Here is a 25,642-nt window from a genome sequence, read left to right on the forward strand (position 1 = left end):
TATCTTTAAAACCTGTGTAGAAATATCTATTGCTTTAAAAACTGTGCATATTATTAGTTAATTTTTTGAAATACTTAGTGTTGCTATTTTGAAAAGCATGCAGAAATCATAAAATCCAATTTATTGCTTATATTGTATGGAGGTTAAGTAGATATACTTAAAATCGAAATCAATATCATTGATCAGCTATTGAAAGGATTTTTCGATATCTTAAAGAAACCCTTGATATATCTCTGTTATATATTGGATATCTTGAGATGGTTGAAAGTTACAGTGATGCAAATTGAATTACTAATTTTCTTGATCTTAAATCAACCATTGGGTATCTTTTTCTTCTCAGCGATGCTATTGTAGCATGGGGATCTTTTAGATAAACCATTATATCTCAGACCACCATGAAGGCCAAGTTGATTGCTTTGAATACCACCTGTACTGAGGTAGAGTGGATTAAAAATCTCATCTTAAAACTACCTTTACTACCTATGCTAGTTTCGGTCATATCAATCCATTATGACAATAAGTCAATGATAAAATTAACAAATCAAAAAAGTACTAATAAAAAGATGAATTGGCATATCCAAATTTGTCATAAATTTATAAGACAACTTAAAAAGGGTAGTGCCCTTTCTTTAGAATTTGTCAAGTCGGAACAAAACATAGCAAATCAATTGACCAAAAGTTTGTCTAGGAGTGGGGCCCTATATTCATCGATGAGCATGGAGCTTAAGCCTACTACTTGGCCACCGATGGTAGATACCCAACCTTTGTGATTGAAGATCCCATGAAAGAGGTTCAATATGGTAAAACCAAAATTGATTGAGTAATCGTGTCAGAGCATATTCTTGAGGTATATTTCTCTTCCCATTCCTATGATAAGTGCTAATATCAGTGGTAAAATATTTTGGAAAGTTTGAGTTATACTCTTAATGAGTCCAAGATAGAAAATCTATAGGGTATTAATTCAGAAATATCCATAGAGGACTTACCTATGTGAGAATTGTCATATAGGCCGTGACTAAAGATTTGGGCTAACGCTAACAATTTTTGAGAAAAAATCAAGGTACTAAGTGCAAGGCCTTTTAAATGGTGCTAACCACATAAAAATTCAATTGATCCATATTGTATATGATAAGTAGAAGCCCGAGACAAATGACCCAGCTCAAGGCCTAGTCCATTATAGGACAAGCTTATAGGACACCTCACCTGTTACATAATATAAGTTGCCCAGATATTATTATTTATATTTTTCCTAAATTAAATCTTTTGTAGGAGGATTATTGGAGTTTTAATTTATAAAGGATTTAAATTTTAAAAAATAAAATCAATCTTTTCCCTTACTTGTTAAGTAGTTCAAAGGCTTTAAAACTCTTTCATTATTTTTAGTCCCACATTAGATATGTCAAAGCTAATCTTCTTGCTTGTAAAGAAACTTTTTTCAAGAAGTCTGAGTCGGGCTTTGAAGGAGTGGGCTAGTGACCACATGCGTGGCCAAGCCATGCCAACCGTTCACGTGGTGTGGTGAGGCAAGGTGAGATAGGGTCGGCTCGTCCTGCTGTGCTGTGCTGTGCACGTGTGCGTTGCGTGGTACAGCGAGGCATGGCATGATGTGTACACGCGTAACATTTTTCCAAACATTCCTCTCTCGAAGTGTTACAACTTTTTGGAAGAGAACATGAGTTCTAAAAGGTTACATTGTTTCGAAACACCATGTAACTTTGGAATCATAGAGTCTCCTCGGTCACCCGGACTAAGTCTATAAATAGACTCTAGGTCCAACATTCTAGGATCATCAAATCTGCTCTCTTACTCATATTCACACTTCTTCTCTTCTCTTCTCTTTTCATCTTTTTCGATTTTCTGCTTCTTTCTTCTTTGTTTCCCGAGTGATTCTCTCACTCTGAAATATAGACTTTTTCTCTTCTCTTTTCTCCATCTTTTCAATTTTTTGCTTCTTTCCCTTTCAGGGCATCCGAAGGAGACATTTGGGTCAAGCTTTCTAGAAATCGTGTTCATTAGAGAAGGATCGGGTTAAGCCGAGTTATTGTACCTTGAGGATGGATCACCATAGGGGGTAGGATGCAGATCACATTCCTAGGATAGTGTGCATCACACATCTCAATCCAGATAAGATCTTTTCAATCTTTAGAATTTATTTTAGTAGATTATTCTTTTATACAATACTGTTCTAAAATAATAAAAGTAACAATATAACAATTTCTAGGCAATATTCTTCCAACAGCCTTAACATGTAATTACTTTCCTACTAGAACTTTTGGGGGCAAGAAGCAAAGTCTGAAATGAATGCAGGCTTTTTTAAGCCCGGATGAGGAGATAAAAACACACATGGAGTCACATAATGTTAAGAGTTCAGCTAGCTTCAGTGTTTTGAACAAATAGCTGCGTGATAAGTAATTAAGAAAAAAAAAACCTTTCCCTTTTGTTGTCCCAAAGTGTGTAACTTTCCTCCAACGTGGATCTCATGGGAGGTTGGAGTCGACACGCCGTACACTCTTGAAAACTATATGGCTCAACTGAACAATGGTGTGCTTTGGCATTGTTGTGATGCTGACCAGCTGTCAATCAATTTGGAACGTTGAATTTTGAGGCAGCATGCATGGAAGTGTGTCCAAGATAAGTTTGAAGTGAAGAGCTGAATCTGCTGACATTGTAATGGGGAAGCATTGATGGTCTTTTTGACTAAAGTTTTCAGTAGAAGATATAACAAATAATTCTGGCTTCTTTTATACTACATAAGAAATATGTTATGCAGCATGATGATTTCCTAGAGCAATGATTTCATATATGCGAACTAAAACTTTATTAGACAAATCTAAGTTGTCTGTTCATGTATGCATATATCTCTCTAATTTTTGTATCTGTTAGTTATAATGCATGTATAATTACATAGCTACTACTAAGATATTGGATATGGAACCAATTTTAAATAAAAGTGGCATACTTTAGGTGATAAAATAATTAACTGTGACTTGCGATTTTGGAGGATGTGAGATTCTTACTATGCATAGAATTATGAAAATACCAACTTCATGAGAGTTAGTAGGAAATATGACCATTTTATATAATGTTAGGGTTGAAAAATGAGTTGCCAGTGATTAGCAACGCAAGCAAGACTAAGTTGGGTTGGTGGTCCATGAATTGGGTCAGAAGTTTGAATACAAACATGATTTTCAATTCAATTTAGGTCGAATCGAATTTAAATTTATATATTATTGTGAAGGCTTGAAACTTAAGTGAATAATTTAACCATTCTTTTTTATTTTTTGGTGAGATAAAGGGAACCCCTCCTGCTTTCCAGATTCAAATATTGAAGTATACACCACCTAAGACTCTAATCCAGAAAATCCAATTGATCGGGTAGAGGAGTGTGACCTCCAAGGAAGCTACTAGCTTAAATAGTTGTGCATATAACTTGACAAGCATTCAATTTGATGATAATTATAAATGTGAAAGATATTGTTAGTTGCAAGCTGATGACTTTTTGATTAATTCTTCACATTTCCAATTATGCAAGAGGGGTCAATTCTTCAATATCATTGTAATTTAGCTTCCCTAACCAAATGGAAAAATTAGCACTTCAGTTAGACAATCTTTGAATTAAGATGGTTGGAAACATCTTTATCCTCATGCCCTGAAGTGCCTCACAGGCTTAGTCCTTGATAAATATCGATGTCCTCTCGAAATAAACTCCTATGTTAAATATGACACTAATGTATATGCTTGCCTATTATTGCATACATACATACTACTATTTTGTTGGAATTTGTTTGAGCAATACCTAGAAAACTGGACCTTCTTCATGGGCAAGCCTTTGGAAGAAAAGTAACAACCTACTGAACTATCAGTTATTGACGAACTATTAAATTTTATTAGGATGCATATGTTCTCAAAATTTCGAGCAATTATCGTCTACATCCAAATTTTCAGTTGTAACATCATTTACTGCAAAACCATTTTATTGTAACATCATTTATCATCTAATTTCTTTTTAATGCAATCATCCTTCTATCATTGTTATATGCTCTATTCAATGTATGCAAGGACCAACATGACTGATTTTATTTTTACCATAAGCCAAATGACCATAACAAACTGTTAGACCCAAACTAACCTTCATGGTTTTCAGTCCATGTATTTAACCTTCCATATATATCACTTCGAAATGGTCACCTTCAGGACCCAGTTCCTTCAATTGTTGACGACCATGTTCAGCACCTATAGGTCCCAATACTACTACTTTAATGTCAGGTCTCAAGTCTCCCCCTCTCACAATCTCATTACATGGAACGTTGCTCCAATGGTCATCCAAGAAGACGACATTAGTCCGACAAAATCCCAGAGGTTCCCCTTCATTATCTCCATCCCTTAAACGTCCAATATGGAAAGGTACGTGCCCCTTGGATATTTCCCCAACCATTTGAAGAGAAGCCAAACGTGTGGCTATAGCTGGACATGCAATTGTAGGATCCAGTGGTCCCTTCAACTGTGCCTTACCGTCTTCATCCGTCACGGTACAGCACTCTTGATGATATGGGTTCTTGTCATTTCTCTGTCATTACACCATGCATGTAGGTATTACTCGCAAGTCAAGAGTAGATGATCGGTCGGTGAATGAATGTGACACATTGAAAGTCTCACAACATCGACGGTAGGTATGGCTGCGATCATAATTCAAGCTTTGATCTGGTCATAATTGTCTGTTGTGGCCACAAGAAAACCAATGGAGGATGCATGTTCATTAGCTTTTCATGAATGTGCATGCACATTTTGGAATATGACTTAGATAAATATGGAGTGCATGTTATGGTTACCTAATGTCTTCAAGACCTAAAACTCATGGATAATGGAAGGCTATGAAACTTTCTAGAGATGTACTGAACAGTATCTGTATCCATCGAACTTGCCGTCGAGGGGGCCATTATTGGTCATACATTTAGATGTCCTCAATTTGTCTTCTTGAGAAAATTGAATTACGTAGTCTTCATGCTTGGAAGATCTCACATTCAAGAATCAGTAGGTTGCGTAAACAAGATGGCATCCCCGTGTTACTTCAGACTGAATATCTTGTGCTAAAGCATGAAAATTTTGTAATGTTGATGATTTGGTGAACTCATTCCTGCTACAGTATCAGATAAATGCTAGGAAAATGGATTCTTTAGAAGGCCCATTTATAAGCAAATGTTGCCCACAAAGAATGCTTTAGGTTCTTAGATAGCGTTCTTTCCGGCTCCAAGAATTAGAAAAAGGCCAGATGATTAGAAGTGTTCCATAGTGCAGTTGTCAGTTGATAAAACTTCTATCATTCATTGAGCTCCAAACGCCGTCAACAGTTAGCCACATATGAAATTTTTAAGAAAGAGTGAGCCCTCTTTTCAAAGAACTAACACAGGAAAAAGTTAAACATTTTAATCTACCAAAATTGCTGAAAATCCTGTGGAAGGTTATCTGATCATATATTAAACACTGGAGACATACTTTCGAAATTCTAGTTTAGCAATAGCCAATGTTCAAGTCTTCAGCTTGTAGAGCCTTCCTAGAGAAAAAAAGCAGAATCCAAAGCACAAGCCATGAAAATCTGTAAATTCTTGGACAACATATTAGGACCCCTGATGTGATGTTACTTCGAATTAAGCTCAATAGTGGTAAAGTTTCAATTTGTAATTAACTTGATCATGATAGCAGAAGCTCAAGACATTCTGTTCATGAAAGCAGAAAATATTGGCGTCAATTCTAATATTGGTCTGCAGGCCCATGTCCCCCTGAGATACTGGATAATAAAATCCATTTGCTCATAAAAGCAGACTGCTCTAGTGTCTATTATAAAGCTCTCTGGACTTCCCAAACCAGAGACGACAAGTGTTAACTGATATATTCCTATAACAACAGGAAACATTCAAGAAACTCTAATTGAGAGTTTTCCTACAAAAATCACCTTTTCCTAGCCAAGCCATAACAGTCAGGTTCCGAAACAAGCTATTAGATTCACAATACCAGCTCAAGAAAGCAATGTTTTGCTTGGATTTCTTTGATTGTCTTCAAAGCCTTCCACATTCCGTATCCTATCAAAGGCCGAAATGTCTCATGATCATTTACTGTAAAAGGAAACACTGAAACAACTTCGGCACAATGTACAAACCAGATATTCCATGCAAAGCCAACCTCTCCCTAACATTTGAATCCCTTGGGAGGTTCAGATACAAAAATTCAATGCCATTCCAAATTGATGTTTAAAGGTTACCGAATTTCAAGAGTTGAGGAAAATGTTGGATTAAATAGCCAAACAAGCATCTTGCATCTCTCACCCCATTCATCTGACTATACAATTGAGAACATTATCATCACTACAGTACAAGACCAACAAGATACACAAAATTGGGGTCTTCAGTGAGATCATTGGAGGTATCAGTTCCCACATATTTCATTCTATAAACGGTCTAGCCAACTCGTGATGCTTTCTTGTGAACCAAACTGCAAGTCCTGTGCAACAAGATGGATAAAAGAACATTTTATTTGCAGATTTTATCACAACATTTTTTTAAAGAAAAAAGGTCAAAGGAAGTAGCAAATCTTACAGCAAGCTGAAAATCTGGTGGTGTGTCGATTAATATGTTATCAAGATCAGAGAACCCACAAAGTGTATTGGCTTCTGCAGCTGGCATCTCATTCCTGTCACGATCCAATTTTGGATAGCCAAAGGAATCTTCAATACGAGGAAAAGAATCAAGCACTTCATGGCACAACAATGATTCATCCAAATTGTTTGGATCTGGTTCTTCGACAGCTTGAGATTCACCAGCCCATGGCACAGGATTCTCACCTTCACCCCTTAATCGAACCACAGGTGAGGGTGATCGGGTTACCCCAACTTCTGCATACTGTTCAATCTGTGTAATATTGAGCAAAAGTTAAAATAAAAGTTCATTATTGTGAAACAAGCATTTCAATTTGGAACTACTCTCTGAAAAAGATGTCACCAGAGATTTAATTATCTTCTCCTCAATCTTTTTCAAACTTGAGAGAGTAGAAATTATGTACAAGGAAGGAACTCAAAAGAAGGATAAACCGGAAGGAATCTGAAAAATTGTTTAGTAATAACAGGGCCCACTCTTCTTTCTTTTCTGAACTCTCGTTATCCCATCTCTCCCAGTGGACAACCAATATAAGTAAAGATAAAAGGATAAAGGAATTTTAGAAGAACCAAGATATCATGATATTTCTTCCTATATAAATCAAAGGTTCAAATCCCATAGGACAGGGACATCCCGGCTTTCCCACAAAATGGGACGCCATGCATCCTGCACCATCCCGGTCGCCATCCTAGTTGAGCATCCCGAGATTTGCTCTGCACATCTACTGTATATTTTTTGATTTTTTTTTTAGCATGTCTATTTAAGTTTTACGTTTTTATTTGTTTTTTTAAACATATTTGAACCTCAAAAGTAATATTTTATAATAAATCGGCCCTATTTAGTACACTCTAAACAGATATGTAAATGGAAACATAATTATTTGAATAATGCCTATTAGTATATCTTTGTTTTATGGTACATGATATTTAGGCCTATATATCTGAAAAATCTGTTGATATACTAAAAACAATATTTCTATTTTTTTAGGCATTGATTTTAGTAAATAGTGAGAAAGAGCCAAAATAACATAGCAAAAAGGAGACTAAAGAAAAGACTCAATTCATAGATTGATATATTTGATATTGTATAGGCCAATATCTCAGAGAATATCAATTCACATCTACTGAGATAATGAGAGCAGACATTCCAAATATATTGTACTGGTGCATGCTAAATACATCAATATAAACTGATGTCCGGGCTGAGACCTCAGCGTGGATGAGAGCCATACTTATGATTCAGTGAAAATGTTAAAGAGAGGAAACTAAGTATGTGCTAGAAAACAATTCATACTACAAACATTTAAAGATATAAGAAAGACCACATTACCATCAGCAACTAAAAGCAAAAACACTGACCACTTGAACCAAGAGTGTGTTCGACTTACATGGACTGGCAAGATCTGTAGATTATGCTCATCGGTATTGAACAGATTATCCTTTTTTGGCCGGGGTGGTTGTGGAGTATTTGACTTGGGGGTTCTAGGACTAACCCTGATGGCAAATATCTCAGACTCATTGACTGGATTAGTGTCACTCTTATCTATTTGCTTTGCTTGCTGTTGGAAGAAAATTTTTGAAACCACAAGGTCACCATCCATTTCATCTTCTTCAGTACCAAGATGGTATTGATGCATCACCCAATTAGTTTTATCTGGTTTGCCGCCACCTTTCGAACTTTTGTATAGCACCATTATTTTCTTCCAGCCTTTTTGAACGCCATTCTCCAGCACAGGTTTAGTTTTCCCTGTCTTGTGCCATCTTATGCACTCCTCCGACTTATCACAGTTGCTATTGATTTTACGGCGCTTACGATGCCCACTTGCATATGCATTTGATGTTCTATGAAAGAAATGAACACTGCTTCCATCTTTCTTCGTACCTAATGCAAAGAATGACTTAGTGGCTACAATCTAGATCATGTAATTGTCAAGAAAAAATGAATATCTGGATACCAGGGAGATTTTCAGGATGAGTATAGCAGATTCCTTCATCCTCCTCCAAAGTTGGAATAAATTCATCAATAAACACATGGGGTTTCGAATTTCCTATCCCAACTTTTCCTGCTAAATGTTCTAATAGCTCTACGTCAGATGGATCAAACTTAACACCAGCAGGAAGTCCAGGCCATTCTAAAGTAACCTGCACAGTAAAGCAATAAAAATTAACTTTCTACACTGACAAAGCATTATTCCTTCAGTTACTTCCAGCAAGGGATTTAAAGAAGCCACAATTTGTGAAAACTATCATGATTATATATATGCAAAACAAATAGATAATAAAAGAAATGTCTAGCCATGATTATAATTAATCATAGAGGTTTATATTCATAAGAATTAGATTGATCCAGGCATTTATGCTTGGAGCACTGGCGCTACGGAGACAACAGAGATAACTTCTAAGAGCATTTAGGCAATGTCGGTAAGTATTTCTGCATTCATACTTTTCTTACATCAAATAATCCTTGCTTTCTAGATTGCTGGTTGTTCCAAGGTAAAGTACCTTGATAGAGTCCAACACCGATTCTTGACTTGCCACCCAATTTTTAGGTTCACAGCAAGAGTACATCCTCTAACTAGAAACATGAACATAGTGGACATACTAAGACAGGCAAAGCAGGTGCCCAGATTCATACAGCAGTCTCGTGAAGTCAATCTCTGTGGGGGCAGCCTCAAGCAAACTGATTAAACTTATTTATGCATTACATCCTTTACACTTCAATAAACAATCCATAAACAATTCTGATGGGTTTTAACATTGGTTATTGTGCATAGTGCATGGACAACAAGAAACAATCCTATGGGATACAAGTTGGGTACTCCACAACAATGAAACAAATGAAATCAACTTTGCAAAACACCATAGAAATCATCATGCAAAGCCAAATGAATGATTTTGTAACATATGACCCAAGTTGAGGTTTCTCAGCTCATACAAACTATGAAATCAAGCCAGACATTTTCCTAAGTGTTATTGTCTCACAGATTGACATGTCAAAAATCATGACATAGAATGTAGTAATATTTAGTTAGCAATGTTGATAAGAATTTTGAAAGTTCAATAGTTTGAAGTTGCGGCCATAACAAAAATTACAATGACTACTTTCAGATTGGTTTCATCCAAAGAAGTTCCAGAACTAGCCCTTAATTAAAGGTTTCAGTATCTAATATGAAATCAGCCAACTACTTAGTAAATTTCAGCCAAAACAAACCACACCAGTTTCATCTAGCAAGAAACCAACTACAAATCCCCTTCTATCCAATCCTGTCCATTTTTCTTTGATCTCCATGGCTTAATGTTGGGGCAAATCATTCATATCAGGCAATTGATTGGGAGTACAGGAAGTTGATTAGCAAAATTAAATACATAGTTCCAACTTTCTTGAAATTATTACAATGGAAGCAAGATGTTAATTGCATTTCATGAAATCCCTAAATTTTGGGATACAAAGATAAAAAAAATATGGGTATCATTGTCTCTTATAAATCTACTAATTGTTGTTGTCCAAACCCAAAGCCCAGTTATTTTGGATCAGTCCCCTGGATCCTTGCTTGCAAATTCTAACTGAAACAAAGTATTATCTAATCAAGTTTCTTCAAACCTAATGCTCAACTTCGATCCACACGGTCTTAGGCCTATTACTATTTACCCTACGACTGGCATCCCTTTCCTTAAAGGTGCCTCCAAAAGTTACATCAGATATGACTAAACAATATCAATCATATTCCAAAAGTGCATCATTTATCTAAATTTTACATATCATACAACGTCCACAATAGTACATTACTAACTTCAAAATTCCTAATTTTACATCATATCCACCATGCCATCCTCATCTTTGTATACAACATTTGAGATGTATTTTATTTCTCTCCCAAAAATTCGGTCATATACTACTAGCATTTTTCCACTTCATCCAACCTTTTCTAATCTTGCATCTCCTAAACAACACTTGTATATAATGGAGACAATGAAAGTCACTTTATGGTATTTCATCATCAAAATATTGATATAATACTTGTATTTTTTATCTCCAAGTGAACTTGCAATCAACATATACCTTCTTGGTTCAACTAGTTTTAAAGCCTTTTTCCTCTAGAAAAATTTTCCTTCATAACTCCAAGAATTAACTCATTTAATGTGAACTGTTAACATATCTCACGCAAACCACAAAAACCATGGCAATGAACTAGAAAATTTGTTGGAAACAAGTGTATAACTAAAATAAAAGGGTCTGAGCTTAGTCCAGATCAACCATGCAACCCTACAATCATCATGAACTCGTGCTGCTGCCAATGCCAAAAGTAGTCAGTTCACTTGTTTCTGCATCCTCAAGCATCTCCTTAACAATCTCAATATATTGCTGGAGAACACCCTACTTTAGAGCCCAAGAAATAATCTCCTGTCAGACCTTACAATATAGATGCAATTGACATACAAACTTAACCTACTACGATAAAGTGATTTGAATAATGAAACTCATTTAAACTGCAGAAAGAAATACTAAAAGAAAAAATTATGATTATTTTTATAGAAGCTTATTTCTAATGATTAGAAGGTCCAAATTTTAGCTAAAAAATAGTCAATTTCTAGCATGCCAGATACACAGCTCTTTTGACCTTTACTATATAATAATAAAAATATAAATATTTGTTCATATACATTATTTTATAAATGATAACCCCCAATTAGTACATCAAAAAGCTACAATTCAAATGTGCATATAATGAGCCAAAGTTTGCTATCCCAGTTTTCAGTTCAGAAATTCTGAAGGCTTGACTTTTGGTGCTATAAATTAAGATTTCCTTGCAGATACAAGTTATTGATTTCATCAAAAAACCACAAATTTAGAATTTAGTGCCGAAGAAGTCAGAATACGATAGTTGTTGTTTACAATGGTTATAAATGGCTTGTAGAAGGTTATTTATAAGAACAAGCAGAAAGAGATGTGGGGTGATTGAATGTCTTGGTTCCAAATACTTTCAAAGTATCAACTCATGGCTTTATAAACACAAAAAGGTACAAGAATTCTCGTGCTATGGAAAAACTGCAAGAGAGCATAGCTGAAGAAATGATTTTTATGAAAAATTGATGGGTATATTGGATAAGGCACAGGGGCCTAGACATGGTACTTTACAGGTTTGTACACTCTGCTACCCTGAAGTACCAATTGGTGCAGAGCCATGTTCTGGTAGTCCTATGGAATACTATTTGCAAAATAGGATAAGAATAGATACTAAAACAAAGGGCTTCAATGAAATAAATTAAGAACTAAAAGTTTATTCTTAGCTCCTTTAGAAAAAATAAAATAAAATACAACAGCATTCCCTTCAATCACACAATAAGCTCCCTCTACAACAAAACTTAGTTATGATGTATTGCAGAGATGGTCTTAAGTACCATCACCAACTGCCTATAAGTTCTCCAACACCTAAACGGATCTTCAGCTGGTGACATAGATGCATGCTGGAATAATTTGCAAGACAAATGAAAATGTTGGTCATACTTTGATGACACATGAATAAATCATGCAAAATATGCATGTTAACATAAATTTTCATGCAAAACATTCATAACATCATGCATGATAAGATCTCTTCTGTCTTCCCACACTGTGTGCCATATCTATGCCACCTCTTTGTCTGCCCGCACCTCCACATCAGTCCCTCCTTCTGCATCTTTATTGTCCATGCCACCTCATCTCCCAACCAGGTCGTCAATGTTCTCTCCCGGTGGAACATGGAACTTTCACCCCTCTCACCCCTTTCCCCTTTAGCTCAAGCAGCTCAAGCCTAGCGGGCTATGCATAAAGCATAATTAATCTAAGCTGAGTTAGTCCAAGCTTCCTCGCCTTTGGCTCATCCACACCCCCAATCATAATAATACCATGGTTAATAATCACATGTTGCTTTATGTTTTAAAATTTTTTGATGTTCTTAATTTCTGAACAAAACAGCAGAAGAAATCATGAAGGTTGTCGACATATCCTGTTCCAAGCAAGGGCTAAACTACTTCTGAACCATTTTTGTAAATACAAAAAATAAAAATATCAAAAAAATTTATTGATACATATCGAAGAAACATGCACCGGTAAGGTTTGAACACAGATTAACAAAGTAGTATCCCAATTATGAGAATTTACAAGATTGCAAGGAGTGCAAAACCGACTTGAATTGCTCATTCGAGCATACCATACCAAACCAATGCGAAATTGGAACGATTTTGCTGGTTCGACATGAAAACTGGTCCATACTAGTCCGAACCAAGCTGTACTGCTTGGTTTCACTCACTAGCAATCATACCTCCCGGTTTCAGAATCATGACAAGGAGTGAAAAAAAAGAGGCTGAGAGTTGTCTCAATATGATGGAATGCGTGTCATACCATATCCGACCGAACTGTACTGAATTGATGGCGTACTAGTATGGTACCCGCTATCGAGATTACAGACCTTGCAAAATTGATTAACAACTTCGACATGGTAACAACAGAAATTGTTTTCCAACTACAATATGTCAGAAGTTAGAATGTCTTGAGATACCAGCTTCCACAATACCAACAGTACAAGTGAAATGCCTATAACAGTTAACACCATGGTTCGTTGAACTATGTCGAACCAGCCAATAATAGGAAGTACCTAACTGAATCGGTCGGTTAGCGGCATATTTCATTCGTTCGATTTGGAACGGAAGCCTTACTGTGCCTACAGAGGGAGAGGGAGAGAGAGAACGAGAGAGAGGAAAATAGAGGGGGAGAGAGAGGGAGAGGCAGCAGGAGGCGAAGAGAGATAGAAAGGTCGAGAGAGAGACAAAGAAGGCTCGAAAGCCTTCATCCAAAGTTTAGAATAGAGGATCCCCTATTTTGTTTCGAAATAGGAGATCCCTATTTATTTTTGTTGATTTCGAATGAAATCGGCAAAAATAAATAGGCCTGACTCTTTTTGCCAATTTCAAAATGAAGTCGACAAATAGTTTGTCGACTTCAATTCGAAATTGGCAAAAAGAAAAAAGGCCCTATTGGTATATCTCGAAACATGCTAGTCGCCAACCAATACAGACCTCGGTACTGGTTCGATGAACCTTGTTAACATGTAACCCTAGTTACATTCACAAATTATTTTAAAGGTTTTGTCAGTATAGTAATACAATGTATACTGCCAATTTGCATGGCAAATGATCTAAAACCCTAAACAGCAACGAACATAGATATTAAGATGCTAAATCTATAGATACTGTTAAAACCAATGATTGAAACATGTTTATGAATAGTAAAGAATAAAATTTGGTCTTTGTCAAGGAAAAAATTGAATAACATGTTCTACCTTAGAAAATAGGTTGTGAATAATCTTTTTACAAACTTGTATACATATTTTCTACCACATCCGAGCTCACGCTTTAATGAATACAGGAACTAGGGAAGAATTCTTACACTTTAATGGATGGATGTAGGTAAAGAAATTGGTTCAAATAAGATGAATATATTTAGGCTTTAGCAACTTGAAATATAGGATCACTATCAGGAAAATTAATAGAACTAATAGATAAGATACAATGTCTAGGAGGAGAATTAACATAGCTTGCCTGGATAGGAGAAAAAGCAAAGAAAGTTGGTCAAACGAGTTATAAACTTTGGTATACTAAGAAAGATGGGAATAAATATGAAGTAGGAATTATTATAGATTAAGAGTTTAGAAGATGGAGTTGTAAATACTAAGAGAGTAAATGATAGAATAATATTGATAAAATTATAATTACAAGAGGAGACTTAATATCACTAGTGCTTATGCTCCTTAAATAGGATTAGATGATGCCACAAAACAACAGTTTAAGGAGGACATGGATGGACTCATTCAACAGGTCCTAATAGAGAAAAGATATTTATCAGATGAGATTTGAATGGGGCAGGTGTGAAAATATAAAGTAAGTTTTAACAAAGAGTGCACAAGGGTTATGGTTTTGGACATTAAAATGAGGAAGAAAATGCCATTTTAGTGTTTGCAATGGCATAGGACTAATATTAGCTGACACATGCTTTGTAAAGAAGGACTCTCACTTAATGACTTTTAAAAGTGGGCATAGTAGTAGTTAAATAGATTTCTTCCTTACCAGAAAGATTGGTCGAGTTTTATGTAAAATTATATAGTTATACTGGGTAAGAGTCTAACCAATCAATATGGATTGGTAGTTTTGGATATGTGTATTAGGAAATAGAAAGGACTAAAGAAATTAGGAACCTGAAGACTACATGATAAAATTTGCCATGATAGAAATAAATGACTTTGAAGAATAAAGTATTGAAGGAAGCAAAAAGGGGTCTAGATAGGAAAATCAATACCATACGGGAAAAGATGGATAGCAGTATTAAGATAATGGCTACAGAGATATTAAAAGAATCAAACAAAAAAGGGCTACCCAATAAGAAAACTTAATGATGGAATGAGAAAATTCAGTTGACAGTTCAGGCTAAAAGAGAATGCTATAGAAGACTACCTAAATATAGAAATACAAAAACATATAAAAGCTATAAGATGGCTAAGAAGGAAGTTAAAAAGACGATACAAGAGGCTACAATAAAAGTATATAAAGAGTTATATCGCAAATTAGAATCTGAGAATGGAGAGAAAGATATCTATAAAATTGCAAGACGAAGAGAAAGGAAAACTAAAGACTCTCAGGTTAAATGCATCAAAGATGAAAATCAAAAAATTTTGATTAAGAAGGATGAGATTAAAAAAAGATGGAGGGGTTATTTTGATAAGCTATTCAATGAAAGTCATGTAAACAATTTAAGATGTTTACTAGTTCTATTATAGATAGAAATGTCAAGTATACACATAAAATTAGAGTATCTAAGGTAAAGAGGGCTATGAAAAAAGATGAAAATAAGAAAAACAGTAGGACCTGATAAATTCCCTATTGAGATTTGGCAGTATCTAAGTGACATGGAAGTAATTTGGTTAACTAATTTATTTAAAAAGATTTTAAAAACAAAGAAAAGACTTAATGAATAGAGAAAGAACATTATAGTACTAATTTATAAGAATAAAGGTGATTCAAAATTGGTCTAACTATCATGGTATTAAACTCATGAGCCACAATATGAAACCTTGGAAGAGTGTAATTGAGCATTGATTGAGATGTGACACAAAAATATTAGAGAAGTAATTTGATTTTATGCTAGAAAAGTTGATTGTAAAAGCTATTTTTTCTCTTTTGGAGATTAGGGGAGCAATATAGAGAAAAGAGACAAGATCTCCATATAATTTTTATTAATTTAGAAAAGTATATGAAAAGAAGTCTTATGGTGGTATTAGAAAAGAAAGGAATTCTTGTTAGTTATATTAATGTGATTAAGGACATGTATGATAGAGAAGTTCTCAATGTGAGAACTACCTGTGGTAATACTAATAAATTTTCAATCACCATAGATTTACACCAAAAACCTACTCTAAGTCCTCATCTTGTGCTAGTTATGGATGAGCTTACTAGACATATTCAGGATGATATTTCCTCGTGCATACTATTTGCGGATAATATAGTCTTAATAGATGAAACTAAGGTTGGAGTTAGTCGTGAGCAATGATTGCTGAACCGAGCCATACTAGCCGGTTTGGCCCAAACCGAGCCGATCCGGTCTCCGACCGAGTCGGTTCTCCAATAGAAAACAGTTCTGGCCTCCTAGGGATAGAAACCTGATTGGATGTGGCCGGAACCGACCAGAACCAAACAGTTCTGAATGGTTCGAACCGGTACCGAACCGTACCAGTCGCCGACCAGTACCGGTCTCAATACCAGTTCGATGAACCTTGGTCGTAAGTTAGAATTATGGAGGAGTGTGTTAGAATCTAAGGATTTCAGGTTAAGTAGGACCAAGACAGAATACAGAAAAATTAGTTTTAGTAAAATTAGAAATAAAGATGAATGTGGAGTAAAAATTAAGGATCATGATATTCCTAATGAAGGGGAGATTGAAGAGGATCATGAAGAGGATTCCTAAGGAAGAGGATTACTAAGGAAGAGGATCATGATCATTTTCGATATTTAGAATCAATTATGCATAAAGAAGAAAAGATTGAAGAGGATGTTATCCACAAGATTAAGCACAGTGGTTAAAATGAATGCAACTGGAATCTTATGTCAACGAGATATTTGGCAGGTTGAAGGGAAAATTTAATAAGACCACCATACAACTAGGTATTCTTTAGAGTGCAAAATAATGGATAGCTAGAAAACGACATATGCACAAGATGGGCATGGCCGAAATAAGAATGTTGAGATGGATGTGCAGTAATACAAAAAAAGATAAAATAAAAAACAAAGTCATTTGTAAAAAGTAGAGGTAGAACCAATTGAGGACAAATTGAGAGGACTTAGATAGTTTGAACATGTACAGCATAGATTGAAGGATGCACAAGTACAAAGGAGTGATTTGATATATGTAGAAGGAAAGTGTGGTACAAGTGGACCAAAAATCACATGGATGAGGTGGTAAGGAGTGACATGACACCACCCCATCTTTTAGAAAGTATATCTTTGAATATAGCAAAATGGAGGAAAAAAACTCATGTAACTAATCTCGATTAGTTTAGGATTAAGGCTTAGTTGAGTTGAGTGAGTTTGTGTGCCTCATAATGAAAATGTGTCGTGTCAACATGGTGTAGGACAGCAAGCATACCATGCTAATCTCTTATCAGCATATGCTTGTTCTAACAGTAATCATTAACAAAGTACTAAATACCTTGCATATAATCAATGCCTCCACGTGCATAATATTTTCCTTCTCTATTATATGGACAAAGCCAACCTTATAATCCTTTTCCTTGAAAGTTCAAACTACATCTTGATTATGGTACAAGTAGTCATGGCATTAGACTTTTATCTCTAGGCCTCTAACCCCTACCCTTTTCTCCTAAACCTTTTGTCTAACTCTAAGAAACCAGAGAGTTTTAAAGACATTTTTTCGACTACTAAACAAGTAAATAAAAGTCAATAACCTTATTGTCCGAGATGTTACAAAAGGAATGATGAAGGTAATTTAAAATAATGAAATCTTGGAGGAAGATCAGGTAAGAATATTTTAAAGAAATGAAGATCTTACATATAGGATTATATAGGTTAACATAACAGCAAAAAAGATTTAACTTTTTTTGCAGCAAAACTATTACAAACTAAATAAAATCATCAAAGAGGCGTTCTACATAAGGCCATATCAAATGAGTTGATGCATGGGCAAGAATGTCAGAATTTCAAGTTTGATATTTTCCACCAAGAAGTTGTGCTGGTTAAAAATTGTCTCAAAATTTTACTACATAGTACATATATTGATTGTAATAATGACCTTTACATGCTTAGCACCTAAGTTGCTGAAACATTCTCTAGTTAACCCCAATTTTTCATCAAAAATTCTACCAAGTCGATATTGTCTTTATGGAGAACTAATGGTTTTTATGGATAATTTGTATTTTTAATGAATAATGATTCACTTATTAAAGAACATGAATATCTCCTACTCACTAGGATGCTTCAGTTTTTTAATCATTTTTTTCCAAACCTTTACTTTGAGCATTCAATATATTTATATATTTCTCATATGTTTACCAAGTTACTAATTTGCTCTTGGCAAGTAAAATTGTCATGATTCCAATTTCTTTCAGTATGCAAGTCAGTCTCTCAGTGTTACTCATACAAAAAAATGAAAAGGTGAACATTATATCTAGCGTCCTATTTCAACTATTAATTGTTTCTTTACATCATAATTATAGGATATCAAATAAAATAATATCTGAGAATTGGATGACCCACTCAACGGTTCTGAGGAAACAATTTTGGAAATGATAAGTTGTTTCCCTTAAAAACAGAAATGTGACTGGAAAGATGAATGGAAACACCAGATAGTTACCTCAATTTAATATCAAAAGTTGATACTACCAGTAAATCAGCAAAAGACCACTATATACTAGTTTTCCAGTGCACCCCACTGTTTCGTATTGGTCCTATGGTTTTACGTGTGTTATGACACCATTCTCCTCATCCAGCTCTTAGGATTTTGCCTAACCACCAAGTCTTGTTTCAAGCTTCTCACCAACATATAGCTTCCACTATTTTTAATTTTTGGTACAAATATAGCTTCTGACATTATTCCCCCTTGTACTTACTAAGCTTATGTACTCAATAACAACTAATTCCAATCATTTTAAGATATTATCATTTTCAACATAAATTAGTTTGCTGTCACAATTAAATGCTTAAAATATGATATGTGCACACCCTTAACAACTTATATAAAGTGATTAACTTTAAGTCTTCTTTCAACAAACTAATCTATACATATAATTTTAACTATCTTTTTTACTTATCAAGCTTTTTCTAGATTCTAATGACATCTTTTTCTTTCTCAAAATCACATTTACGAATTCATGAAATGCAAATGAAATGGTGATGCTTCTACTCACAGCTGAAGTTATGGACTAGCAATATTTTCCATAGAAGTCTAAAATTTAGCTAGGCAGATGATATTCAAATAATAAATCCAATATTAGATCTGAAACACTAATTATCATGGTTACAAGCTAAGTCTGAAAAACATGAGCATGAGGGGGGAGGGGGGGGGGGGGGGAGGAAGAGACAGAGAGAGGAAGAGGTTTCAGCTAATGATTAAAACATCAGCTTTGGCATATTTGGTCAAAGAATAGCATGAATATTCTAACGTATGTCGGTATTAAATAGTTTCAACAGTCACTACAACTTTCATTATGAATGATTAGTCTCCACTATTTATCATGAGTTGGCAGCCTTATCAGATTACACAAGTACACCACTATTGAAAATGAATGACCGATTTGACATCAGGGGAGCAACTTTCAGTACCTTCAGTTATGAAGATTTAATTTACATGGCATATCAATAATGCAGCAGTTTATTAAACTGCTTTTAATGTTCCTACATCCTGATATAAGTATTTAGAATAGCTTCATGGAGCCAAATGGAAGGATAGAGGCAACTTTTGGAACAACTAAGCCTCATTTTGGCAGAGACAATTTATGCAAATATAATAATTATCCAACACAGAAGGTGAACATCAGAAAGAAAATACGTCCAACAGAAGACTTCAAATCTAGAGGATTGGCTAGACCTTGTATCATAACATATTTCTATATTAAATAGTAAAATGGATACTGAAATATACAAGAACTTACATCACTGTTATCAATAAGGTGTTTGCAATTGGGACATTCCCGACTTGCTTCTGCTCCCAGGTCATTGATTTGATAGTTGGAAAAGCGGGCAGCATTTTTTACTTTCTTTGCAATTCCCCTACTGTTAACAAGCCATGCCCTATAGGAACGTAAAGTAAGCCAAATAATGAGCTCTAGAAAATGTGTCTGATAAGGAATATGTAAACCCTACAACAATTACTGAGAATTAAAAGGAAGATAGGCAAGCATTAGACATTAGAGTGGGAGCTAAATCATGGCCGCAATCAGTAATATGTAAAGGTACCATATTACAAGATAGGAGCAACATATATCTGATCAATTAGATTATATCAAGTCAATATATAAAGTGCTAAACAAAATAATGCATGGCATCCAAAAGGGTATGTTAACAGTGATGTGACCATAGAAGAGAAGAGCACTAAAAGAGGATTCTGTCATTTATGTTATACACTGGTCTTAAAGAAGGAAATTAATCAAATACACCAGATGGTACTTATTTAAAATCTGCGGCTCGAGAACTAATTTTTCCATAATTTCTAAGTCATTAACTTTAGCTTTTCCACTTTCTTCATGGTATATCACAGAGTAGCATCATGGTACAAAGATCAATAATTTACTGAGGATGTCTTCAAGTTATTTTGAGGGATTTCAATCCTCAAGATAGTTCAGATGTCAAGTCAGGTTAGCACCAGGATTACCAACCTGAGCTTCCTTATATTGTCTTAGTTAATCATGTTGGTACACCTAGCCATAATGTCCTCCTTTTCAAAACTCAATTTTCACAGAGCATGATTCTCAGCCAATTTTAAACTTTCAGAGAACTTCCATTGGCAGCCTTTTCTTCATTTTCTCCTAAGACCCTGCTGTTCCCCGTGCTTTTTCTTTTGTTTATCACAGATCACAATTTTTCTAGCACTCAGATAACCTTCTCTAATTCACGCATTCCTGTCGTCGATGTTCCACACAAAGTCCACTGCAATGATTAGAAATGTGGTGCCTACTAGAGCAGAAAACCATAATTCCAGTAGTTGCTGAAAAATTAAACTCACGCAAACTCTAAACCCGGCAACCATTATAACCATCCTTCTCATCATCAGTAGACATCCTATTCATCATGCCAACCAAGAACTGGCAAGATGACACACGAAACATTTGCCAAGATACTAAATTTGGTATTCTTCTGTCCAGTTTCATCAAACACAAACAATAAATAGGGGAAATCACAGAAAAACAAAGGCATTAACAGCTAGTGCCAACAAAATCAAGAAAAAGCTTCTATTAAGAACCAATCAAACAAATGTGACATCAAAATCGGTAACTCTGTAGTTCTTGAAAACCCTTAATTCTTGAGTACCAACTCTCAAACCTACCCATATGTACATATAAAATTAAGAACCCACGCCCCCAAGTCATTCACCCACCAAGGCATTCTTAATCCACCCTCTCTTTTAGTTTTCTATTTTAGCTTCGTGCTCCAAATTGAAAACAAAACAAAGGAACAAAAAACAGAAACAAATAACCCTTGAATGTATCATATTTCATCTTAAAGAATATCCAGAAATAATATCAAAGAAGTGCTAAAAGTCAAAAACAAAATCACAATATGCGCAAAATAATTCAAAAATAGCATCACAAAAATGTTCTATTACTCATGGCTTTCTCTCCATAGCTGATTTCTAGCAGTAATCTTACGCTTACCTTGCCATCCCTCCAGTAGTGCTTCAGCAGAGTGAGAAGATCCGAAGAGAGGGGGTCATGGAAGGGGGTCTAAGGTCCGCACTTCTTTCTCCACCATATGAAGTAATCGTGGGCGGGAAAATTCCGGTTAGGAGCTGAGGTGCGGGTGGGGCCCGGCGCTGAGGCGAATCCGATGGCCAGGTGGCCCGAGCCTTAGGCTCGGTGTACGGCCTCTTGGTATGGGCCCATGTCGCTGGCGGCCCGCGCTATGGCTTTCTTCCTCCCCAAGCTAAGGAGGCGCGGTTTTAGACGTCGCTGTTTCTGGGAAACCCTTCGTTCCTTGCCCAAGAGACCGGAGGACGCGAATAAGCCGAATCGAGAAGCTCGTGGGCTGTTCACATTTGATTCAGACCCAAACTCGATTTATTTGGTTCAATTATTATGGAGGTCAAGTCAAACTCAAATAACTTTGAATAATTTTTCGAACAGAGTTTAAGCAGCAAAACACTCAATTCAAAGTTCGCAAGCCCAATCAAATATATATTTTTAATAAAATTATATTTTATTTATAATATATTATGAATTTAATATTTTAAAATATAATATTATGTTACGTTATATTATATTTTTGTAATCATTTTTTTAAGAATTTTTTGCATGGATATCCTTCTAAATATCGAATTTTGCATGAATATTCTTCTAAAATTGATATTTGCATGTATACCCTCGTAAAACTCTATTATTGTACAAATGCCTATAATATAACGGTTGTTCTAATGATATTAAGAAAAATAATATTTATATTAATTAAAAATAAAATAAAATTTTAAAATTATGCTATTGCCCCTGTTTTCTTCTTCTGCTGTCGGGATCGTGATCTATTTGCATGTCTACCCATTAAGGATATTTTAGTCATTTTAATTTGAAACCATTAATTTTTTAACGTCGTTAGATAGCATGAGTAGATATGCAAAAATAAAAAAAAGTAGAACGACGAAAGAAGTGTTTGACGAGGGTATACATGTAAATATCAATTTCGGAAGGATATTAATGCAAAATTCGATATTTAGGAGGGTATTCATGCAAAAAATTATTTTTTTAATTATGATTAAAGTTTGATTTTGAACTTGAACTCAAGCTGAATATGGCTCGGTTGATATTTGAGTCGAATTAAATTGATCTCAAGTTTTTTTTTTTTTTTTAACCGAGTTAAGATCGAGCTTGGATATTAAATATTAAGACTTGATTGATTTAGAATCGAGTTTAAAATTAGAGTATTTTGAAACGAGTCGAGCTCAAGCTTTTCACTACTCAACTCGGCCAAGCTTGATTGCACGGCTTGGTAAAACTTTTCAAGCTAATACCTAATTGCAAACTTGGGTAGCTGTCCCAAATGACTCCATCGACTATGGACTACACCAATTACAACCTATATGAAGCCTACCCTATTTGCAATCTGAGCTTCTAATAGAGTTGGAATTAAATATAATCAAAGTCACTAAGTGCAATATACGTGAGGGCATGAAGATAACTATAAAAGAGCAATTGATGGCCCTGATCTTTTGATATTGCTTCCTCGTCAATTGATCCCCTGTCATTTACCTCGGTTTGCAGACAAAGCAAAAAAGAATGTCGGCAAAGTAGCAAGGGCAATTGTGAAGTCCTGGGAAGCGAATTCGTGGCCCAATTTGACCCAATTAGTATTTTAAACAAGCTGTACCAATATTAGCATGGTCACTTATTTTTAACCTAAGAATTGCGTTGGACTTAAGTTAGCAGTTTGCGATCTCAATATCTGAACCTAAAACTTATATAATATCTCTATGTATATTATATTTTTATGTTACATACAGTATAGCATCAAATTTACCTATGATGCAAGCAAGAATTAGCATTTTCTTGGGTTTATTCCTATAACTGCAAGCTACAATAAAACATTCTAGAAATTTTGGAACTATGCAATTGAGATTGAAGATGTTCATTCTTCATAAACATCGTTGATATGTGACTAGAGAGGCCTCAAGACTAAATTGAACTAACTCTATTTCAACTCGCATTGCTTGTAACACATGGCTGCACTAGTTAGATAGAGTTGTAGATTGGATTGATCATGGTGCTTCGTAAAATAGGCTGAGCATACAATGCTATAATTTTAAATTAGAAAAGTCAATTCACTTGGATTTCCGTTAATCCTAGTGAATTGACAACTTTGATGAGATTAACTCATAAGTTGATTACAAATATAATAAAATAATATAATAATTTGCCAGGATATCATAATAAGAGTGGAGCCAAATCTAGTTGGACTTTATGGGAGGTGGCTAGAAAATCCAACTTTAGCCCCTTAAATTAGTCTTTCATCTTGGACTTATGGGAGGTATCCAATCTCCATCTTAGTCTAGCTCTACTAGTGGTCAACTCGACAACTAAAGGTAGCAATGAAGTGGGCCGAAGCTGGAAACAGCTAGGTGAATCAACTAAACTCTTCCATCCTCTTTTCCCTCTACTCTTTTACGCTCTACTTTTATCTATTTTAATATAGAACTAAGAAAAGCTCTTTAATTCATCTTTCTTTTTGAAACTTTAGCCAATGTATTTACAAAACTGAGAAAAATAAAACTTCAATATCAAAGATCTTCCTAGAGAAAGGATTTAAAGAGATTGATCTGAATTGGTACACACATGCAGCTCATAATATTGCTCAGGAAATTTACATGCATAATGCTTCCGAATTTATAAATGGCTGATGAACAAATGATCTAGGGGTTGGATACATATTTGGAAGCTCAAAATGGGACCAAGAATTTAAACATTCCTAATAACATTTACATTGGAAGACGATTGCCTATAAAATGAGTGGCCAAATCATATTCAGTTTACTTGTGATCCAACTTGTGCTTTTTGTCATTAGTTTTATAATCCTTATATGAATGAAAATTCAAGGAAAATAGTTTCCTGTAGCCTTGAAAAACTTTTGTTAATTGTCCTCTAATAAGGAACCTTAGTCACAAGATCATAAAAGATCTATCGATCATTTAATCAATTTATCACAAACACATGAATATGAAGTAATAACAATTTAACCTTCCATAATTTTGAATATCAAAAAGAACAAAAACCTAATAAATGCAATAGAAAATATTTCCATAAAAATTGACATGTATATTCAATTATACATAGCATGTCGATGAATCAATAATACATTGGCCCAAAGATTATGCGATTCTACCATTAATTTATGGTTTTTTGCATCATGATAAAATATAAAACACAGTGTATTGAATTTGTGAAAGCTTTAGTGGCCTGCATTGATAAACATGCAGTGTTTCGGTGTCTTGCTAACTCTATCACAACCTAGGACCTCACCCAAAAGGTTTAGTCGGAAGGTATTTTTTGGGTTCTTTAGTCCTGTATAAGTACTCAAGATCTCTTCGGTAAATAACCGATGTAGACTAAACACACACCCACACGGATCCTCACATACTTCCTCCGTTCAAGCCTTGACGTCTTCGTCGGGTTAAGGGTTCAAAACCATTAAAATCTAATCACAACCACCATGATCGGCTTGTAGTTAGCCTCTATGAACCTATGTTGCAGTGTCCCCTAGTCCACGTAAGCTATGGGCCAAGCTCGCTCTGATACTATTTATCACAACCTAGGAGTTTACCCAAAAAAACTAGTTAGAAGGTATATTTTAGGTTCCTTAGTTCTATATAAGTATCTAAGATCTTCTTAGCAAAAAATCAATATGGGACTAAATATACGCCCACATGGATCCTCACAAGCTCCTTCATAACCAATAAAAACCATCACAACTTCCACGTTATATGTAGCTTTTTTGGCTTGGAGACCCCTGTTGAGTGAGTCCTCTCTCACTACCTCGCTATCTAATCAAGATAGTACCGCTAAAGATTACCATGGATTCCTCCGACCTCTTTTCATGTGAGAAGTTTTCGACTCTCTTTATCGCCAGGGGCTGGCTTCAGTGACAAATGTAAAGAAGCTTTATAAGCACTGGGCATTAGATATTCTATATCTCTCTTTTAGTAAGATCAATCTCCTTATCTTGCACTTCAGATATATCTTATCTAAGATTTTTAAAATT

General features: G+C 35.1%; 1 protein-coding gene across 1 annotated transcript; it reads right to left on the reverse strand.

The window, feature by feature from the left end:
- Positions 1–4,935: 4,935 nt before the first annotated feature.
- On the reverse strand, positions 4,936–21,934 carry LOC103695945 (SUPPRESSOR OF GAMMA RESPONSE 1). The gene is made up of 6 exons (XM_089930118.1): positions 21,559–21,934; positions 19,840–19,978; positions 8,602–8,788; positions 8,035–8,528; positions 6,591–6,902; positions 4,936–6,495 (listed from the first exon to the last, which is right to left on the reverse strand). Exons 1-6 carry the CDS (start codon positions 21,564–21,566, stop codon positions 6,442–6,444), a joined length of 1,194 nt encoding a protein of 397 aa, XP_089786244.1. The 5' UTR covers positions 21,567–21,934; the 3' UTR covers positions 4,936–6,441.
- Positions 21,935–25,642: the final 3,708 nt, after the last annotated feature.

Source organism: Phoenix dactylifera, chromosome 4, assembly GCF_051530095.1.
Source record: "Phoenix dactylifera cultivar Ajwa chromosome 4, Ajwa_hap1_PhDact_Kaust_v1.1, whole genome shotgun sequence".
NCBI lineage: Eukaryota > Viridiplantae > Streptophyta > Magnoliopsida > Arecales > Arecaceae > Phoenix > Phoenix dactylifera.

What these genes read in the sequence shown, in the direction of transcription:
- LOC103695945 (XM_089930118.1), bottom strand. An exon ending in ACCTTATTGATAACAGTGAT is followed by an intron (nt 8,789 to 19,839) that starts GTAAGTTCTTGT and finishes TTTACTGTGCAG; the next exon opens with GTTACTTTAGAATGGCCTGG. An exon ending in TCATCCTGAAAATCTCCCTG is followed by an intron (nt 8,529 to 8,601) that starts GTATCCAGATAT and finishes TCTTTGCATTAG; the next exon opens with GTACGAAGAAAGATGGAAGC.